This window comes from Branchiostoma belcheri, unplaced genomic scaffold (assembly GCF_001625305.1).
Source record: "Branchiostoma belcheri isolate BF01 breed outbred unplaced genomic scaffold, Haploidv18h27 scaffold17, whole genome shotgun sequence".
Classification (NCBI taxonomy): domain Eukaryota; kingdom Metazoa; phylum Chordata; class Leptocardii; order Amphioxiformes; family Branchiostomatidae; genus Branchiostoma; species Branchiostoma belcheri.
In genome coordinates this window covers 3120928-3140472 of record NW_017803157.1, presented here as the reverse complement: position 1 = coordinate 3140472, position 19545 = coordinate 3120928, and the positions used below count along the sequence as shown (strand labels likewise).

The 19545-nt window shown below is 42.4% G+C and overlaps 1 protein-coding gene and 2 long non-coding RNA genes across 3 annotated transcripts; 1 reads left to right on the top strand and 2 right to left on the bottom strand.

Moving 5' to 3' along the window:
* Positions 1-5857: 5857 nt before the first annotated feature.
* LOC109466615 (solute carrier family 15 member 4-like) lies at positions 5858-10858 on the top strand. The gene is made up of 9 exons (XM_019764346.1): positions 5858-5873; positions 6220-6376; positions 6781-6898; positions 7500-7695; positions 8680-8792; positions 9168-9255; positions 9541-9660; positions 10215-10281; positions 10681-10858. The coding sequence occupies exons 1-9, from the start codon at positions 5858-5860 to the stop codon at positions 10856-10858; spliced, it is 1053 nt and encodes a 350-aa protein (XP_019619905.1).
* Positions 10859-11952: 1094 nt separating this feature from the next.
* On the bottom strand, positions 11953-13324 carry LOC109466736. The gene is made up of 3 exons (XR_002140034.1): positions 13249-13324; positions 12416-12563; positions 11953-12122 (listed from the first exon to the last, which is right to left on the bottom strand). It is a non-coding gene; the product is annotated as an uncharacterized LOC109466736 (long non-coding RNA).
* A 3-nt stretch (positions 13325-13327) lies between these two features.
* On the bottom strand, positions 13328-17871 carry LOC109466735. The gene is made up of 4 exons (XR_002140033.1): positions 17613-17871; positions 16461-16545; positions 15207-15293; positions 13328-13348 (listed from the first exon to the last, which is right to left on the bottom strand). It is a non-coding gene; the product is annotated as an uncharacterized LOC109466735 (long non-coding RNA).
* Between the last annotated feature and the right edge of the window lie 1674 nt (positions 17872-19545).

The following is a 19545-nucleotide window of genomic DNA, read 5'->3' as shown; positions in this document are numbered from 1 at the left end:
GTGTGGGTAAGGCCATGTTGATTTGATTATACGGATGACATCCGCGCGCGCATGAATTTTCGGCTGTTTAAAAAAAAAAAAGAAGTTTTCAACCATACTGTAAATCGTAGCAAGTAGTTGGAAAATTAGTAATATATACCTTAAGTTGCACAAAAAAATTGGAAAACGATACCAATGTCGTAGAATATCAAACAAAAAAGACGAAAATGCACAGAAATGAATTTGAAGAGTAGATTATCCGCCATACCATACTCTTTTTTTTATTCGCACGCTCGCGTTAGTTTTGGGGTTCCCAGAGGATGTCATCCATATAATTAAATCAACATGGCTTAACAGGGGATAAAGGCAACAAATATCTACCAATAATAACCCTCCTGAGCAGATATAATTGCCAATTTTCGGTATCTTGACAGCTGCCAAACTAACAAAATTACTTTTTTTTCCAAAATTAGGCGAAAATTAATGCGCGCGTTGATGTCATCCTTAAAAAACTTGCTACTACCCTCTTGCCACTCGCCAATTGACCTTTTCCCCCGAATTCTACCATCCAAAATCCCTAAGGTTTAGGCCTGGTGGAGGCTAGACCTAAGTAACATTGCATCACGTGCGCAAAGGTGAGGAGATAAAAGATAAGAGCCGGTGGTTGCCATGTAGCCTCTGCCAGGCTTGGGGAGGCGGCTGGAAAGAGTAGAAATCGGCCAAATAGAGAGATAATTAAAGCATGCCAAGGGAGTTTGTCCGTTGAGATAACAGTTCGCCGCACCCCAAGCCTGTCGGGAGTCGCCATTTCTTTGAAGTCTACTAATCGCTATCTTATAGGTGCCACGTAGCTAAATTACACTTTTGAAGTCTACTAATCGCTATCTTATAGGTGCCACGTAGCTAAATTACACTTTTATTGCTTGGCGACTCCCGACAGGCTTGGGGTGCGGCGAACTGTTCTCTCAACGGACAAACTCCCTTGGCATGCTTATCTCTCTATTTGGCCGATTTCTACTCTTTCCAGCCGCCTCCCCAGGCCTGGCAGAGGCTAGTTGCCAGGCACACGGTCGTCATGTGACTCCTACTCACGTAGTTAGGAGGGGGAGGGTCACCTAATGTTATTAGAGAATGCCTATAGGTAGCCGTGGCGACTCTTGACTCGGGCTTACATTGCATTACCCTCAGCAAGAGTCGTGGAAAGATCCATTGGCAGAACTGCACATTTCCCGTTGGCTGCTCGATGCTCCGTTTTTGACCCGTTTTTTTGCTGTCCCGAGCTTCCCTACAATATAACTCCACAATTGGCCGGGTTGCCGATGTTCAGATCGGCCTAAATATTCCACAGCGCGACGGGAAAGTACTAAAATAGCTAGTCGGTACATCCGCGCCGCCATTTTGGATATAGTCGGGAATGTCCGCTACCGCCGTCGGGAACGCTCGGTAGGCTTTCCGGTTATGATCGGAGAGTTTTCGGTCCCGCTTCGGTAATCGTGGCGCTACCGAGCGTTCCCGACGGCGGTAGCGGACATTCCCGACTATATCCAAAATGGCGGCGCGGATGTACCGACTAGCTATTTTAGTACTTTCCCGTCGCGCTGTGGAATATTTAGGCCGATCTGAACATCGGCAACCCGGCCAATTGTGGAGTTATATTGTAGGGAAGCTCGGGACAGCAAAAAACCGGGTCAAAAACGGAGCATCGAGCAGCCAACGGGAAATGTGCAGTTCTGCCAATGGATCTTTCCACGACTCTTGCTGAGGGTAATGCAATGTAAGCCCGAGTCAAGAGTCGCCACGGCTAGCCTATAGGGTGTGCTGCGTATTCCGTATGCTTTATTCCCGTCCCTAGTGTAGGACAAACAAACACTGTAAGTGCCTGTTCAAGTCGGCTTAGTGCGAAACCCAGCAATGATTGATTGATTGATTCTTGTGCAATGTGCATGCCCTCCCCCGGACGCACAATGTACCATCCCTCACGTGAGGTCAAAGGTCCCAAACCCGGAAGTCTGTCGAAGTGATGAGATGCTACTCCCACCCGGATTCAGTTAAGACGTTATAATTCTCAAACCATGGCTTGACAAGGGAAAAAGATGGACTTTGCTGATAAATAACTGTGCAAACGTTCGTTTTTAACCTGTTTTCCGCCACTGTGAGTATCGAATCGAGTTGTTTTTGTTGTTCTAATGTTTAACGTCTTAATATCTTGCTTGACGTGGTCTCTTGGTGCTGGTTTGGGCATGGTTCAGCTTTAGTTCAGAGTCAAATTGTATCTCTAGATTGTTCTTATCCCTGTTTTGACGTCTATTTTTTTTCGGTAGACCAGGGGTGCCAGACTATACAGTGCAATTTTACTAGTATACAGTGCAATTTAATATATTAGTAAAATTGTATACTAATACGATTGCACTGTATTCCGTAAAATTGCACTGTATACTAATACATTATTGTACTGTATTCCGTAAAATTGCACTGTATACTAATACAGTTGCACTGTATTCCGTAAAATTGCACTGTATACTAATACGATTGTACTGTATTCCGTAAAATTGCACTGTATACTAATACAATTGTACTGTATTCCGTAAAATTGCACTGTATACTAATACAATTATACTGTATTCCGTAAAATTGCACTGTATACTAATACGATTGTACCGTATTCCGTAAACTTGCACTGTATACTAATACGATTGCACTGTATTCCGTAAACTTGCACTGTATACTATATACGATTGTACCGTATTCCGTAAAATTGCACTGTATACTAATACAATTGTACTGTATTCGGTAAACTTGCACTGTATACTAAATACGATTGCACTGTATTCCGTAAAATTGCACTGTACACTAATATACGATTGTACTGCATTCCGTAAAATTGCACTGTATACTAATGTATTCCGTAAAATTGCACTGTATACTAATACGATTGCACTGTATTCCGTAAAATTGCACTGTATACTAATACAATTGCACTGTATTCCGTAAAATTGCACTGTATACTAATACGATTGTACTGTATTCCGTAAAATTGTACTGTATACTCTGGCACCCCTCTTTAGACGTGGACTTTAATATACTAGTAAAATTGCACTGTATACTAATACGATTGCACTGTATTCCGTAAAATTGCACTGTATACTCTGGCACCCCTTTAGACGTGGACTCTCGAATAGACGCATGGAGAGCCAGACGCCCCTCCTACCGCTACCAGCGACCCTCCAGCCCGGCGCTTCGGCGTCCAAATGGGCGGTGGCTTGCGTCATGCTCACCGAACTGTTCGAACGCGCCGCGTTCTTTGGAATCTCGGACAACATGGAGATCTTCTGCGAGCTGCAGTGTTTTCCCGCCAAGTATCACGATCCCTTGAAGTTCACCTGGATCTTCTCGGGTTTCGCCTATGCCATGAACATAGTCGGCGGCTGGCTGGCCGATACCACTTTGAGGAGGTTCTCGGCGATACTGTCTAGTCTTGTCTTCTACACCGCAGGTAGGTTTTCACTAATAATACTATGAATAGTAACGTTACTCTCTTAGTTCGAGCTCCCGGTCCAAAAAGCCTCCTCCATAGCACTTTGTGCTCCATGGCTCTTCGTAACTCGTCGGTATCATGCAGGTTTGTATTGCTGCATGTACTGAGATTGTCTAAGTAGGTGAGAGTCACCTACGTAGACAGTCTATTAAAGTCTTCCCTTACGCGATGAACATAGTCGGTGGGTGGCTGGCCGACACCACACTGAGGAGGTTCTCAGCGATACTGTCCAGTCTTGTCTTCTACACCGCAGGTTGGTTTTCACTAATAATAACGTTACTATTAATTATAACGTTACTCACTTAGTTCGAGCTCAAGTCCAAAAAGCCTCCTCCATAGCACTTAATCCTCCGTGGCTCTTCGTAACTCGTCGGTATCATGCAGGTTTGTATTGCTGCATGTACTGAGATTGTCTAAGTAGGTGAGAGTCACCTACGTAGACAGTCTATTAAAGTCTTCCCTTACGCGATGAACATAGTCGGTGGGTGGCTGGCTGACACCACTTTGAGGAGGTTCTCAGCGATCCTGTCCAGTCTTGTCTTCTACACCGCAGGTAGGTTTTCACTAATAATACTATGAATAGTAATGACGTTACTCACCTACTTCGAGCTCCGGGTCCAAAAAGCCTCCTCCATAGCACTTTGTCCTCCACAGTGGCTCTTCGTAGCTCGTCGGTATCATGCAGGTTTGTATTGCTACATGTACCTAGATTGTCTAAGTAGGTGAGAGTCACCTACTTAGACAGTCTAAGTCTTCCCTTACGCGATGAACATAGTCGGCGGCTGGCTGGCTGACACCACTTTGAGAAGGTTTTCTGCGATACTGTCCAGTCTTGTCTTCTACACCGCAGGTCGGTTTTCACTACTGTGTGACTAGCCTGCACCAGGGCTGAGAACTTAATTGACACAACAAAAGTACACGACTTATGTCTATAACTGAACCTAATAGTATACAGACAGACAGAAACGTGGGTAACAAAAGAATTGACCTACGTACAAGACTATGGATGAAGGAAAGTTATACTACTTGTTCCAAGGTCTAAACATTCTCTGATATATTTACCTATTTGTAAGGGTTATTGCCTTCTGGAATGAAGTTGAATTTATATAACATCTGTGTCCATAATATCACCAGGGTCCATAATATCGCCACCTTGAGAAAAAGTGTGCTTAAAGATATTTTTACTGCAACATACCCTAGGTATGTACATTTGAGGTGTGCAGGAGTGCATACCAAAAGTATGTTACAGTAAAATATCTTTAAGCACACTGTTTCTCAAGGTGGCCATATTATGGACCCTGGTGATATTATTGACACGGATGTTATAGCATGAAGTAACAAAGGGGGTTAGATGGTGGAATTCGGCAAAAATAAGGTCTGACCACTAGAAAGGCTCAAAACGTCAGTATTTTTCTATAACACAATAAATTATTGTATAATCCATGATACACATGTGATTCTAGGAACCCTGTTTCTCGTCGGGTCTGCCCAAGCGTGTGACGCCACTAGCCATGAAGAGACCTCGGTCCCAGCTCTATACGTCACGGGGCTGTGCCTGGTGGTCCTGGGAACGGGAGGCAGCCAGTCCAACCTGGGCCTATACGGAGCCGAGCAGTTCAGGGACACTGGGGACGAGACTGAGCAGGAGAGAAAAGTCCATCGGTACTTCCTTTGGTAAGAACATGTCTGTGTTTGAAAATTTGTTTCTTTTCCTCCTATCTTTCCTGTGTAGTCCTTTCAACGCTCGGTAACAATATGTATGAATGATTCCGGAAAAAAAAGAGAAATATTGTTGTGCGATAAAGTGTTTCTTATGTGTGTGAATGAATGAATGAATGAATGAATGAATGAATGAATGAATGAATGAATGAATGAATGAATGAATGAATGAATGAATGAATGAATGAAAGGGAAATGAATGAATGATGAAATTTTATTATCGCGTCTTGCGACAAGTCTTTGTCGCCCAGCCTATATGGGCTTATAAGACACCAGAAATCACAAAAATATAAGTACAGAAGTCACCAACATTAATCAAATATTATGTGTGTTTGCAGGTACTACTGGTGCAGAAACTTTGGCTCCGTCATTGCCTACACACTAGTGACGTACTACCTGTACCAGACAGACCACCACGTCTACGGCTACGCAGCTATCAGTGTGGCTGTGGCTCTGGCCGCCATTTTCTTTGCGTCAGGATACAAGCGTTACCGACAAGAGCCGCAGAAAGGTTCGTCTACTGAACTATATGTTCTGCCGTATCGTGATCTACTACTAACCTCTTTCGCAGACTTCTGATGCGGCGGCGTTACTAGTAATTTTTTTCGGGGAGCGACGCGAGTTATGCCGCTGAGGGACGGTTTTGCCGGAGAGAGACGGTTTCTTCGCATGCTTTAAGGTGTGCGTAAAAAGTTGGATTTGTGCAGTGTAGATGCATAGCTTCTAGACGTATTCAGTGTTATATGCTTAATATGTCAAACTCAATCATTATAGGAGGATTTCTTTCTGTGCAATGCTTACAGGATGCATCGAGTGGTTGGATGGATTTTCTGAAGATTCGTCCGAGAATTTATTGCCTGGGTTATTTTGTATCACGTAATATCTACTACACGTATGTCTAACCTTCATTGTGAATAGTACTAAATGTATTTTCCAGTAGGCGCAGAAAAAGCATACAAAAATTATAATTTCCTTTTTTTTTTCAGAACAAGTGTTTAAGATCTTAATCGGGATAGTGAGCAATCGACCAGACACCAGTCAACAGAACAGGCACGTGTCTAGAACGAGGGACGAGTCCTACAACAATTCCGGATCCGGTGATAACAACACACAAGACAGGGATCTGTTGAGGTGGCTGGACAGGTAAGGTTCTTCCTGTCTTACCGAGCGCAATGTTGGTGCTTAATGACTCTATATATCATTGATTAACTTATTTTTTCGGTAGCCCTTGTACTGTGTATATGTGAGTCTGCGTGCGTGCGTGCGTGTGTGTGTGTGTGTGTGTGTGTGTGTGTGTGTGTGTGTGTGTGTGTGTGTGGTTCTATAATTCGAAAAGCTTTGGATGGATTGTCATGAAACTTATTAGGTGATAAGGTATTGATGAGACGTAGAAATATTAGATTTTGGCCCCCTTGGCGGCATGTAATCTCATATTTACTGCGGACTAGGCCGAAGGTTTAGAAAAAAGCCAAAAAAGTTGCGTACTGAGCATTCAATATGTAGAAAATGATCACAGCTCTTCACATCATTGTCCTGGCTTCTTCCAGGGCCAAACGTAGCAGAGGAGGAAGATACCCGGATGAGGAAGTGGACGACATAAAACAGCTGCTGAGCATCCTGGGAATATTTCTCACCATGCTGGTGTACTTCACCCTCTACTGTCAGGTACGTTTCGACTTTCTTTCTCCATTTCCTTACAAAAGTGAATTTTGGAACATCTCAATCCTGTGTTGATGCCTCTGGTACTTGAAGGCATGCCTATTTAGACGTTAGAAATTCCTGCAATGAATTATTGTAGAAGCTCATCCTATACTAGCCGCACACTCTTGTATTAGTTAGGTTAGCCTTATGAAATTGTAGTAACCCCCGTTCCAGTAGATGCCATTCTTTGTACCCTGTACAAATGGTGTGCAGTCATTTTACTCTCAAAGTTTATCCGTGTTGGTAGTTACATGTTTAAAGTTAGAACTTTGGATCCCTCACAAAGAATGGTTCTCACCTAGAGCTTTCGACCAGTCACTCTGGTCTTCCTCAGCAGACTGACCCAGTGAGACTTGTGGCTTCTCTGAAATGTGACATCAACACTGGTCAAAGAAGCCACGTGGTGAGCCCCACTGGGTCAGTCTACTGAAGAAGACCAGAGACAGTGACTGGTCGAAAGCTCTAATTAGCTAAGTTAGAACTATTCTTTGTCTTGGATCCAAACTTTTCACAATAAATATTTCATATTAAATATTAAAATTTCACATATTATTTTATTCTTCAGATGTCCACAACATACCGGATCCAGAGCCGTTACTTGAGGCTCCCGACGCTCGACAAAGACGACTATTTCTTCTCCACAATCATCGTGTCCCTGATCAACCCTGTCAGTATCCTGCTGATGGTGCCGCTCATGGACCTGGTGGTGTACCCGTGTCTCAGCAAGGTGGGCTGGCGGCCCACATACCTACAACGCATGGGTACGTACACGTAAAATTATGATCATTATTATAACTAGAAATATTATTATAACGTAGACATAAAATTATGATCATTATAATAACTAGAAAGGTGCCTCCTGCTGATGGTGCCGCTCATGGACCTGGTGGTGTACCCGTGTCTCAGCAGGGTCGGCTGGCGGCCCACCTACCTGCAGCGCATGGGTACGTAGACGTAAAATTATGATCATTATCATAACTAGAAAGGTGCCTCCTGCTGATGGTGCCGCTCATGGACCGGGTGGTGTACCCGTGTCTCAGCAGGGTGGGCTGGCGGCCCACCTACCTACAGCGCATGGGTACGTGTACTTTAGGCCACACCAATTTAATTTGTTGGTTCTCAGCATCCTGCTGATGGTCCCGCTCATGGACCGGGTGGTGTGCCCGTGTCTCAGCCGGGCGGGCTGGCGGCCCACATACCTACAGCGCATGGGGACGTACACGTAATCTCCAAGCAGATCTTTCGGTGGCAAGACAGTATCCATTGGCGCGTGGCCAGAGGAGTGTCTGTTGGATACAGGACGGCCAATGGATACAGGACGGCCAATGGATACAGGATGGCCAATGGATACAGGATGGCCAATGGATACTGTCTTTTGCCACCCAACCGAAAGATCTGCTTGGAGATTACGTACATGTAAAATAATACTGTATAGCCATTTAATATTGCAGTTTAAAATCATAGCGGTCGGATGAAAATGGAGTACACCATAGCACTTAATTTAAGCGGTATGATTGTGGCAGAAAAAATACATGAAAACCCTGGCCCCTGGCCTTTTCTGTACTGATCGAATCGAATTTGAGTTGAATTTGGGTCAGATTTGACCTCCCAAACACGCCCCACGATGATGTTCCTGTACCTTTCAATGATTATCCTGATGAAGGCAACAATGATCGTTGAAAATTTGATTCTTGTGTACCCTTTGTGTTGGAATAAAGTTTATCATCGTACTTTCCCCACCTTAGGTGTTGGGATGTTTCTGTCCATGTTATCCGTGACTGCAGCCGGAGCGGTTGAGGTGTACCGCGGGACGGTCCACCAGCAGGGCCGGGTGGTGCACCAGAACATCAGCGGGCAGGTCTGTACGCTGTACCTGTATCTGTATAGCCGGTATAACCGCCCTTCGGTGTAACACACCAACTTGACAGGCACACGGCGCGGCGGCAGCTTTCTACATTACATCGAAAGACTTGTTACACCTAACCTGTGTCTGTAACTTTATAGCCTGTATAACCGCCTTTTGGTGTAACACACCAGCTGGGTGTTACCCTTGAACATCTACCTCTAAACATTGTTCAAAGCTATCTAACGGTAATGCCCATACTGTACTTGGTGACAGCGAGTTCCACTCTGCGATAATTCTAGGAATGAATGAATGAGCGCCTCAATCCTTGATTGATAACTCCCAGACTGGTACTTGAAGGCATGGCTATTTCTTGTTCTTTTCCACAAGGTGTACAACGCCACGGACCTCTCCGTCTTCATACAGGTACCTCAGTTCTTCCTCAGCGGCCTCAGCGAGATCATGGCTGTCGTCACAGGTGGGGTTTAAGCATAATAACGATAGTGTGTAACGATAAGGTGTCAATGTGTTTGACTTTAATGTGTTTGTAACTTTTATGACTCCAGGAAGGCTAGTGTAATACACGCTGTACTCACTAATGGAGATCTGTCAAATAGGCTTCCAGGCGCATAAAGGGCACGTGCACAGTGATGGGGTTAAATACGGCAGGAATATCTTGAAAAGTGGAAGGAAATTACAACCACAAGAATATTTTTGAATAAGATATCTCAAATGTCCAATTTCGTCTTTCTTTCCCTGCCAGGGTTCCACTTCGCCTACACGCAGGCTCCCCGGCGCATGAAGGGCACAGTGATGGGGTTATTCCTGCTGATGTTCGGTCTCGGAACCTACCTCAGCATCGGGATATCATCGGCGTTTAACAGTAAGTATCAGCACTTCTGTCGAAAGCGTTATAAACTCGTGCATATATCAAGCTCAATGATTACAGGAAGCCCTTTCTGTGCAATACAACAAAATCAGTGCACGGATACTTAAACGTACACAGACACACACACACACACACACACACACACATTGTGTGTATTCTTTTAATGTACTCAGCACAGGGGCTTTGTTATTTCTATTCATGGTTTTTGTTAGTTACTTGCTTGTGTATTTTACTTTGTATTGGATTTCATTATTCATTTAAGGGTTAATGACCCGCCCCGAGGTGAATATAGTGTGATAAAGCCTTGTCAGTTGCTATAACCACCGAATCAAGCCACCGAGTGAGCGCAGCTTTATGAGGTGGTTATAGCAACTGACAAGGCTTTATCACACCATATTCACCGAGAAAGGGCGGGCCATTAACGCTATTATCATATAGCCAACATGTGTTCCGTATGGAGTCACCTGAGGACACTGGAGCAGGGTCGTGTTCTATTTGGTCAAATAAATAAATACATGCAATAACCATGCCTTCCCTCTCTCCCTAAGTCACGATTGAAGGCATCGGCAGTCCTCGTGACCTGAACATCAACCTGAACAACAGCCACGCCGAAAGGTCTGATTTTTTTTATCTATTTTGAATTTAGAATTATAATTTTTGTTTATTTGCACATATACAACGAAATACATATTTTAAGCAAATAATAAAAATGCACAAATATGCCGGGGGAGGCCTGAAACCTTAGTAGTTTCCTTGTAACGGCGTCAATTCCAACATCTGTATTCGGTGTTCGAAGTTTCGAAAGCGGCGCACTCGGTGCGCGCGAAACGCGTTCGACGTATTCCATGGAACATATGGAAGCCCGTAAGATAAAAATAGAACCCCGGGCCGTACCGCTAGTTATCACACGGGCCGGAACACCCGTATCGAACGTTATCGCGGCCCAGGTTTGACATAAATAAATAATGGTAATTACATTAGCAAGAAATCAAATTATGATTTCACTTTTTTCAGGTTCCACTTCTTCCTAGCGGGGCTGATGTTCCTGGACCTGGGTCTGTTCTGGGTCCTGGCCAGCCGATACAAGTACAAGACTTACCTGACAAAGGCCAAAGATTTTGAAAGAAGTACGAGTTGTAGCTCCCCTAGGGATTACGGTTCAATAGATCCGAGCTTCAATTCTATACAGTAGTAAGAAGTACATGTAGTTTTGTTAGTCTCCACACCAGACTCTTTTGCAGGCCGAATAAATAGTACAACTTGGCCTAAAAAGAATGTAGCTGCATGGCCAGGGGAGTTGGCCGACCATAGAGGGTCCAGTTTGCCAGCATAGATACTATACTTTTGTATACGATTGTATTTCATTCGACATGTGCTTCGTTTGTCTAAGGCAATGAATACTCAATGTGTTGCGATTTTCTTTGAGTCTAGTGGCAAATTTCTAGCTATAGGTTCAGTTATCAATGATATTTACATAATTACACAATGTATGTATTGAGTAAAACAAGTAAGATTATGTGCTGTGCAATGTGAACCAGTGAAAATTGCCCTGAGGAAGGTGACAGGCGGTCACCGAAACGTTGGCAGAATAAAACACTTGGTTGCTTAAAAAAGTCTTGTTGTTCAGTTTTTCTTCGGTAAACAAATATGGCGATTTGATATTTCATTCATGTACCATAGACACAGAGTTTGGGTTTTGTGTAACTATATTTCACGCGAAAAATACATGGAAGGCGAGTACTTCGTAAAATTCATACATAAAGTACAAGATTATCAAGTATACTAACATCCAATGGCTTTAATCACTCTTTACTCCTGTACATTACGAAATTTCAAACTTTATTTCGTATAGAAGAAACAAGGTATATAACTAATCGTTGAAATAGTCGATACATTTACTTATTACATTTCGTTAAACATTATTTCTATATCACAGCTACCGCTGCTACATCTTCCAACAAAGACGAATTTACTCAAAGCATATACATAAGGCCACACCAATTTAATTTGTTGTTTCTCGGATTTGCCCTGTCCATTTTTTCTGATTTGCAAAAAGAAAAATCTTTTTTTAGGTTCTAAATCAACTGTAAAATGCTCAATAAAAGACATATTTTGGCCCCAACGATTGAAGAAAGTCCTTTTCTTCCTAGTTGCTAAAGTTTTTACAATGTAACAATGCAATTTTGTTTCATTAAAAATTCAAAATCTATTGTTTTGATTATGAACCAGCCTGGTATGTTGACTTTATGACTCATATCGTAACATTTCGGCTATCATGGGGTGCCTTTTTTCGCCCTGTCGCTTGATATTTTTTCTAAAAAATCCGAGAAACAACAAATTAAATTGGTGTGCCTTTTACGAATGTCTGTCTGTGATGTCAACTGGCTTTAAGATGCTTTTCATCCTTAATACGCTAGGTGTCGTTGCTGGTCAGTTGTTGGCAATTCAGAAGCGATCTGTAAGATATCGGAAACAATTAGTCAACATTTAGACATTAGACATTATCAGATGGGCTAGCCTGATTAAATCGCTTTACGGTTGCCGGCCGCCCAACATCCAGCCGCCCCCCTGTGGGGAGGGGCCAGTAAAGCCGCGGACGACAAAGTTTGCGTGACACAGACTACAAATCGGCCAGGCAGTATCCATTCGCCCGAGAGGGACCACACGAATGGATATTGCCTGGCGAATTTCATACCGTATTTTGCCACCCTAGGATGTGCTTGGAGATTAGGCTGGTAGTAGTACTTACGGAGCTGTTTCTCTGTGTTGAAGGCGTTGTGGTACGTTGTCTCCCACATAACCGGCATTCCGTACACATCTCGCTGGACCTTGTGCAGAGTCGGCGGTTTGGCGGGTCTGGGCGGGTCTGGGTCCCGGTATGGCGCCGGGGGAGACTCCTGCAAGTCAAACAGACTTTTATTTTATCCGTAAATTCATAAACGTGGGGTCATGTGGCGTCGCGGCAGAGTGCGCGACTCGGAACCTAGAGGTCCCGGGTTCGAGTCCTGACATGCCACCGATCTTGTGCCCTTGGGAAAGGCACTTAACACGACTTTCCTCACTTCGCTCAGGTGGAAATGAGAATTGTCCTGTCATGTATGCGTGCATCAATATTCTTCTTCCTAGATGTCATCAGACAATGACATCAACATGGCCTTAGTGATGATTACTGAAAGTTTATTACAAATACTTGCCGGAGGGCTAATTGCAGTTACAAACAACATAAGAAATAAGGTATTGCCAAAAAGCAATTCCCTTGGGAATGCATTGGTGGAATATTTAGAATATTTTCAACTCAATCGCAATACTATACCAACGGCTCCGTCCCTGAGGCGTCGCCAAAAAAAATACAGTGGTATGTGAGACTTTATCTACGTCTAGCACTATACTATATTCTACAACATACATGGTACTAGTTTTACTGGGTTTGACTTCTTCTTTTCAGGCAATGGAAGACGAATTTACCCACCTTTTCTATAATATGTGGGTTCTTTGATTTAAGTAGTAAAATTGTTTTTTTGTGGTAGGGAATGGTGGGGAAGTAAGGGAGCATTTTACTAAGAAGTAGAGAAGCGTCCTTACCCCCATGGCTACAGGTGGCTTCCTGGTATCTTTGACTTGTGCCATGAGTGCGGCGTCGGGAAGTAGCGAGCTCAGATCTAGAGCCGTGCCGTTAGATATACTGTAATTGGAAACAGGGAAGAATTGGTTAGAAACTTGAATGAAAAGTTCAGATTGCAGCCGCTTGATGTGTATAATAACGCGTACTTATCATTTTCTGATTAAAATGATAATCCCATGGTTGGGGACGTTGGCACACTTAAGTGTTCTTGTCTTACATGTTTGTATGTATTTATTTATACATGTTTATCTATTGTCAAGTGGCGCTGGCAAAATAAGTTGCTCAACTTGAGTGCAGCGCCACTTTGTCTTTGTAAATAAAACATCTGAATATATAAAAAAAACGCGTTTTATAGCGTATCGCTGAGGTCATAAATGAATCTACATCGTGCGTCATAGTGCTTCTCCACAATGCTTCCCAAATGGGGCGAAAAAAACCCCATAAAAACAGGCCTAGGCATCCTATTATGGCTCAAAATGGTACGATAGGAGCCATGAAGTCAACACACCAGGCTGGTTCAAAATTTAAACAATGAATTTTAAACTTTTAATGATACCACTGCATTGAAAGATGGAATAACTGTAACAACTAGGAAGAAAAGGACTGTTTTCAACTGTTCAGGGCAAAATATGAGCATTTTACAATTCAGCAGTCCTTTTTACTGCTTTTTGTACTGCTTTTTTGTACTGCTGCTATGCTGACCACTGTTTTTGAATAAAGAAGATGAAAAGACTCGCTTCATGTATGGGTCTACGGATACGATACGGTGTACTGTGATAGGGTGCATATGGGACGCCAGGAGTCATATTTACAGTAAATATGAACTAAGATATCTCTCTCAGAAAGTTGGCAACTTTCCAAAATGTTGTATTATGCACTATTTCTGTCATAGTACACATTACACAATGTATGTATAACGTTACTCACGTGGTAATCAAGCACTGTAACGTCTAATAATTGTGTTAACTTTCAGACACTTAAAATCTGTTCGAAACGTCCTGTTGTTTGTGTAGGCATCGGGAACAAAAGTTGACTAAACTTGAAGAAATGCGTGCGCCGAGTCATACGAAATGCTTAGCCTCTACCAGGCACCGCGGATCGCTGGAAAAATAGTAGAAATTGGCCGAAATAAAGGGATAGTATACCAGAGAAGTTCCAGGGCCATAGAAGCTCCAATCAGTGGGTCGCGAATTTGAGCTTCTATGGCCCTGGATCTTCTCTGGTATACTATCCCTTTATTTCGGCCAATTTCTACTATTTTTCCAGCGATCCGCGGTGCCTGGTAGAGGCTAAGAAATGCTCACAATCTCAGCGACCACACGTCAATGCGTGACCAACTTTACAGCTGCTACAAAAAGCCGGCTGCCTGGCACTTTTCAATGAAACTGTTATAAATCGCCTGAAGTAGTCACTCACATTGTTCTGCCCTACAAACGTGAAGAGGTTTGTACATTCACCTAGACGTCGCTCAGGACCCCAGATCAAATAACCCTGCCCTCTATACAATAGACTGGAATGTTTACGTCCACAATTGCTGTTCAGATTTCTTCCAACAAAAAATAAACATCTTTTAGCTTGCCCTCTTTTCATAGAAACACGCGAAATTATGATAATAAAGTGTAGAAAAATATAGAATGTTGGATACAGATGAGATTATATTATATTACAGAATGTAGCAGGCAAAGCAAATGTGTTGGTAACATTGGTAGAAAATAACGTTTGACACAAGTACATCGTATTGTTACATGTACGAGTAGCACTGCACAGACACGGTTCACTGCATTTAAGAACCTACTTACATAACTAAGTAGTAGCAACAAGAACACGTACAGTCGAAGGTATAGGACATGTAGAAGATATATACAACACTTCAAATAGAACATATAGAATACTTGAGAACTGTGATAGGAATACTTACTTGTCGTCTGGGACCACGATTTCTGGATGGACTCTGGCGAACTGGGAAGGGTACAGACCATTCACGTCCCTTCCTTTGCGGTAAACACTGTCAAAAAAGACAAAGGAGAGAGAATTACCCTTACACTTTCTCTATAATGCAAGTTCAGACAAAATCAGTTTCAGGATATCTCTATATGTTCATCCGTAATGCAGCAACATTTCTAACTTAACGTCACCACTAAGTTAAGCACAAATGTGAAACAAAATCACACCTGTGAATTCAAGCCTGCCTAGACACAGTTCTAGATGGTAACGTTACTCATTGAACTGTCCTATCACCAACGCAACAGGGTAGTGTCCTTACCTTTCAGCGAATCTTACAACTTTTAAGCGTTGCTACTCTGTGTAATTGTTGCCCCCCGCTGGTAACTTAATAATGAGTTAGCAAACAAGAGGTCGGAAATACAAGACAGGGGGACAAGACGTCATCTGCACACCGCAAAGGATGCTGGGAGCCACATACATGTAAGAGGAGAAACCCTCCGTGTATTGATTAATTTTTTAATTTTATGCTATGAAAAGGTGTCATTATTCGTGTCAGCATACTTTGAATACGTTTTACCTTTATATACTAGTACTCGTAACTTCGAATTCCATTAAAAATAGTGTATTGTTTTTGCTTTCTCTCTTTCTGTGTGTGTGTGTGTGTGTGTCAGTGTGTGTGTGCGTGTGCGTGTGTGTGCGTGTGTGTGTGTGTGTGTGTGTGTGTGTGTTTGTTTGTGTGTGTGTGTGTGTGTTTGTGTGTGTGTTTGTGTGTGTGTGTGTGTTTGTTTGTGTGTGTGTGTGTGTGTTTGTGTGTGTGTTTGTGTGTGTGCGTGTGTTTGTGTGTGTGTGTGTGCGTGTGTGTGTGTGCGTGTGTGTGTGTGTGTGTGTATGTGTGTGTATGTGTGTGTGCGTGTGTGTGTGTGTGTGTGTGTGTGTGTGTGTGTGTGTGTGTGTCGTGTGTGTGTGTGTGTGTGTGTGTGTGTGCGCGTGTGTGTGTGTGTGTGTGTGAAGCACACAATGACAACGAACTTAGTTGCTCAAAATAATGACAAAGGAACATGTTAAGATATGTTTCAGCCTAACAAGCTTATTTCCATAATCAATGAGACAAATAAATAAAAAAACAATCACAAAAGCTAAACATTTCATTGAGGCATGGGATCTCCGAATTCTAGTCTTGTGACACATCTAAACACCGACTAAATGGAAGGAATGGAATGCTTCTTACTTTTTGCCTGACTCTTCAACATAGCTGTGATGTTTGAACTCCCTCAGTTTAGTAGCAGCAGCGCTGGTCATGGTGTAAGGTTACGCTGAAAGAGATGAATTAGTTCAAATTTGCTTCATATTGTTCCTGACATTTGTTCTGTAAACGTCAGGCATGTTGTAGCCATGTGGTATCCTGGCATATTGTGAGTTTTATGATTCGTCTTTGTATTCTATATAATATTCTTGTACTTGTAGTTTTACTACATGCAATATATATTAGGATTATGTCAATAAATTTCCATTTTTCAAAATTATCTGTGTCATTCACTTATTGTTTCTTAGCAAGCAATGTTGTCTTATAGCAGCATGTTCGAATATATATTATGTTTATTGACTTCGTTCATATTACAGTAAAATACATGGCAGCTTCATTTGTATACAAAGAGGCTGAATTGCGCATTTTAAGCATGATCTATATTAGTCAAGTAAGTCAAGCATGATCTATATTACATGATCAACATGATAACAAATCTATATCTATGTTACATAATCAACATGATAACAAATTAAAAAACCTGTATACAACTTGAATGTTAGGTAAAGAGATATAAGATCATAGTTAGCACAAAGTGCCAGTGACAAAGGTCAATGAAAATAGGCTGTGCGTGACAGAGAGGTTTCATTCATTGATTGCAATTTCTGCGAGATGAATATTCTAGTGTTTTGGTCATCCCACACCTTCGCCTAGGATTAAATTTTCGAAAGATACACTGAACCAAAGAGCTTAAAACCAAGGAGGTTAAAAGAATTGACTATCAACCTCTTTGATCGAACCAAGAGTCAGGACCCTGATCAAACTGAAAAATATATAGCCAACACCAACTCGTTGTCTTAACGATATGATCACGTTTTGAACCAAGAATACAGAAAATGTACTATAATCCTTTTATTAATCTATCTATGAGCCATCTTAATCACTTGACCCGAAATTTTCAAGATAAAGGACTGGCTTGCACATCGAGCATCATCTAAACAATATCGTCACTATGGACCGGTATTTTGTAAACTATCCTATGTCAGCGCAGAAACATCGATCAAAAGAGCTACAAAACCTTAAATGAGTCATTCTTTCAATCGTTTCTTAGTTAAGACGAAACGTGTCGAGACTTACCTGGGCAATTCCTGAGAAAACGCAGACAACGGAAGAGGAAGGTTTGAATGAACGGACGAGAGTTTGTGCCGCCGACCTGGTGTAGATGTGTTGGCCAAGAAACCGGTAAGGTTATACATGGCAACGAAAGCCGCATGCGCCGACGGTGGTGGGTCTCTGTTTCGACGCTTCCCTCCCTTTGTGTTGTTGCCATGTTCTCCACAATAGCCGTCATACAATCTCCTTCATAATTCATGCGACGCATCTCTCAAAGGGCACAGTGTGTAGCACGTCTCTCTAGCCCAATCGCCATGCATGGCCGCCCTCTCCATGGATAAAACATCGGCATCCAGTCCGCTTGTCCACAATATATCTCATCTCCATTGATGTAAATTGTAAACGGTTGCATGCTCTACTCTCCAAGCAGAGGTTGTGGGGGAGTGATCGTTAGCTTTTTATATATGGCCGTTTTTTTGTCGCTACCCCCACCAACGTGGCCGGCGACCCTCTCTGGCTAATGGATACTGCCTGGCCAATTTGATACTGTCTTTTTGCCACCGAAAGGGATCTGCTTGGAGATTAGCGTGTTCTTTTTCAACACCACTTTTACTCTATTCCTAGTCAAGGAGCTTCAAAATATATTTGAAGCTCCTTGCTACATTTTACTGTGTGAAACAGTAATCTCCAACTAGATATTTTGGTGGCTACAAAGACAGCACCAAATTGGCTAGACAGTATCCGATTTGCCAGGGAATTACAGCCAGATACACGTACATGTACAATTACAAAAAAGAAAGCCACGATAAAATGACTAACCAAGGACATTATCTGTGTATAATGTCCTTGGACTAACACATGCCAAGAATAAGTCGAAGTCAAATTCTCTGCTTGGATAGCAGCAAAACAGCACTTCATGCCTTACATGAAATCACGGAAGCGAAAAGCTCAACCCAAGGAACTTTAAAAACCTTATTTAATACCCAAACCACTTCTTTTCGTGTATTAAACATTTTGTGTCGAGACAGATCTACAGCTATTCCAGAGGTCTGATTGTTAAGGGTATAGAATTTTCTTCTTACACAACCAGTAAAGGTTCTCACCTGCTTACAGTCAGAAGCACTGAGGAAGGTGTCTGATAGACATCGAAACGTAATCAGGTGAGAACCTTTACTGGATGTTTAAGAAGAAAATTCTATATCCTAGATACCTTCCAACCTGATAAAATTATTTACGGAGGTTTGGTTGTTGTAGTTCTCGTAGCGTAACGACAGTAATCGAACAACAAAGCTCAAAGCACAGTTTGTAATGGCATCCTGGCCCGCCTTTGACCGGCTGAAACAGTAGCCGCTGCGCTTGAATGACCCTCCTCTGAATGAACTGCGTAACCCACGCTTGCAAGCCCCAAGCAGATGTTAGGGTGAAAGATTTTAGCATGCTCCTTTGTCATTATTTTGAGCAACCATGGAGTTAAAATCCTCTCCATGGAGCAACTAAGTTCGTTGTCATTGTGTGCTTTACACACACACGCACACATACATATATACATACACACACATGCACACACACGCACACAGACACAGACACACACACAAACACACACACACACACACACATACACACACATACACAAACACACACACACAAAGAATGATAGAAAAACTAGACATGAGTCGTCTTTGCTAACGAAGGTGATAGATTTAATCTACATGCAATATATGAAGTGCACATGTAGTATGCTCTATATAGATAGTCGATAATATTGTCCACATAGTGGATAGCGTAACAAATTCCTAACTATTTCTAATGCACATCAAAATGTGTTAATTCTAATTACCCTCCATGAAAATGGGGGTATTGTTTTTACTCCGTTTCATGTTTGGTCTGATATCTGAAGATCGGTGAGACGGAACTGTACGATATTTGGCAGATTGATGGATGGGGCCTTGGAGATTGT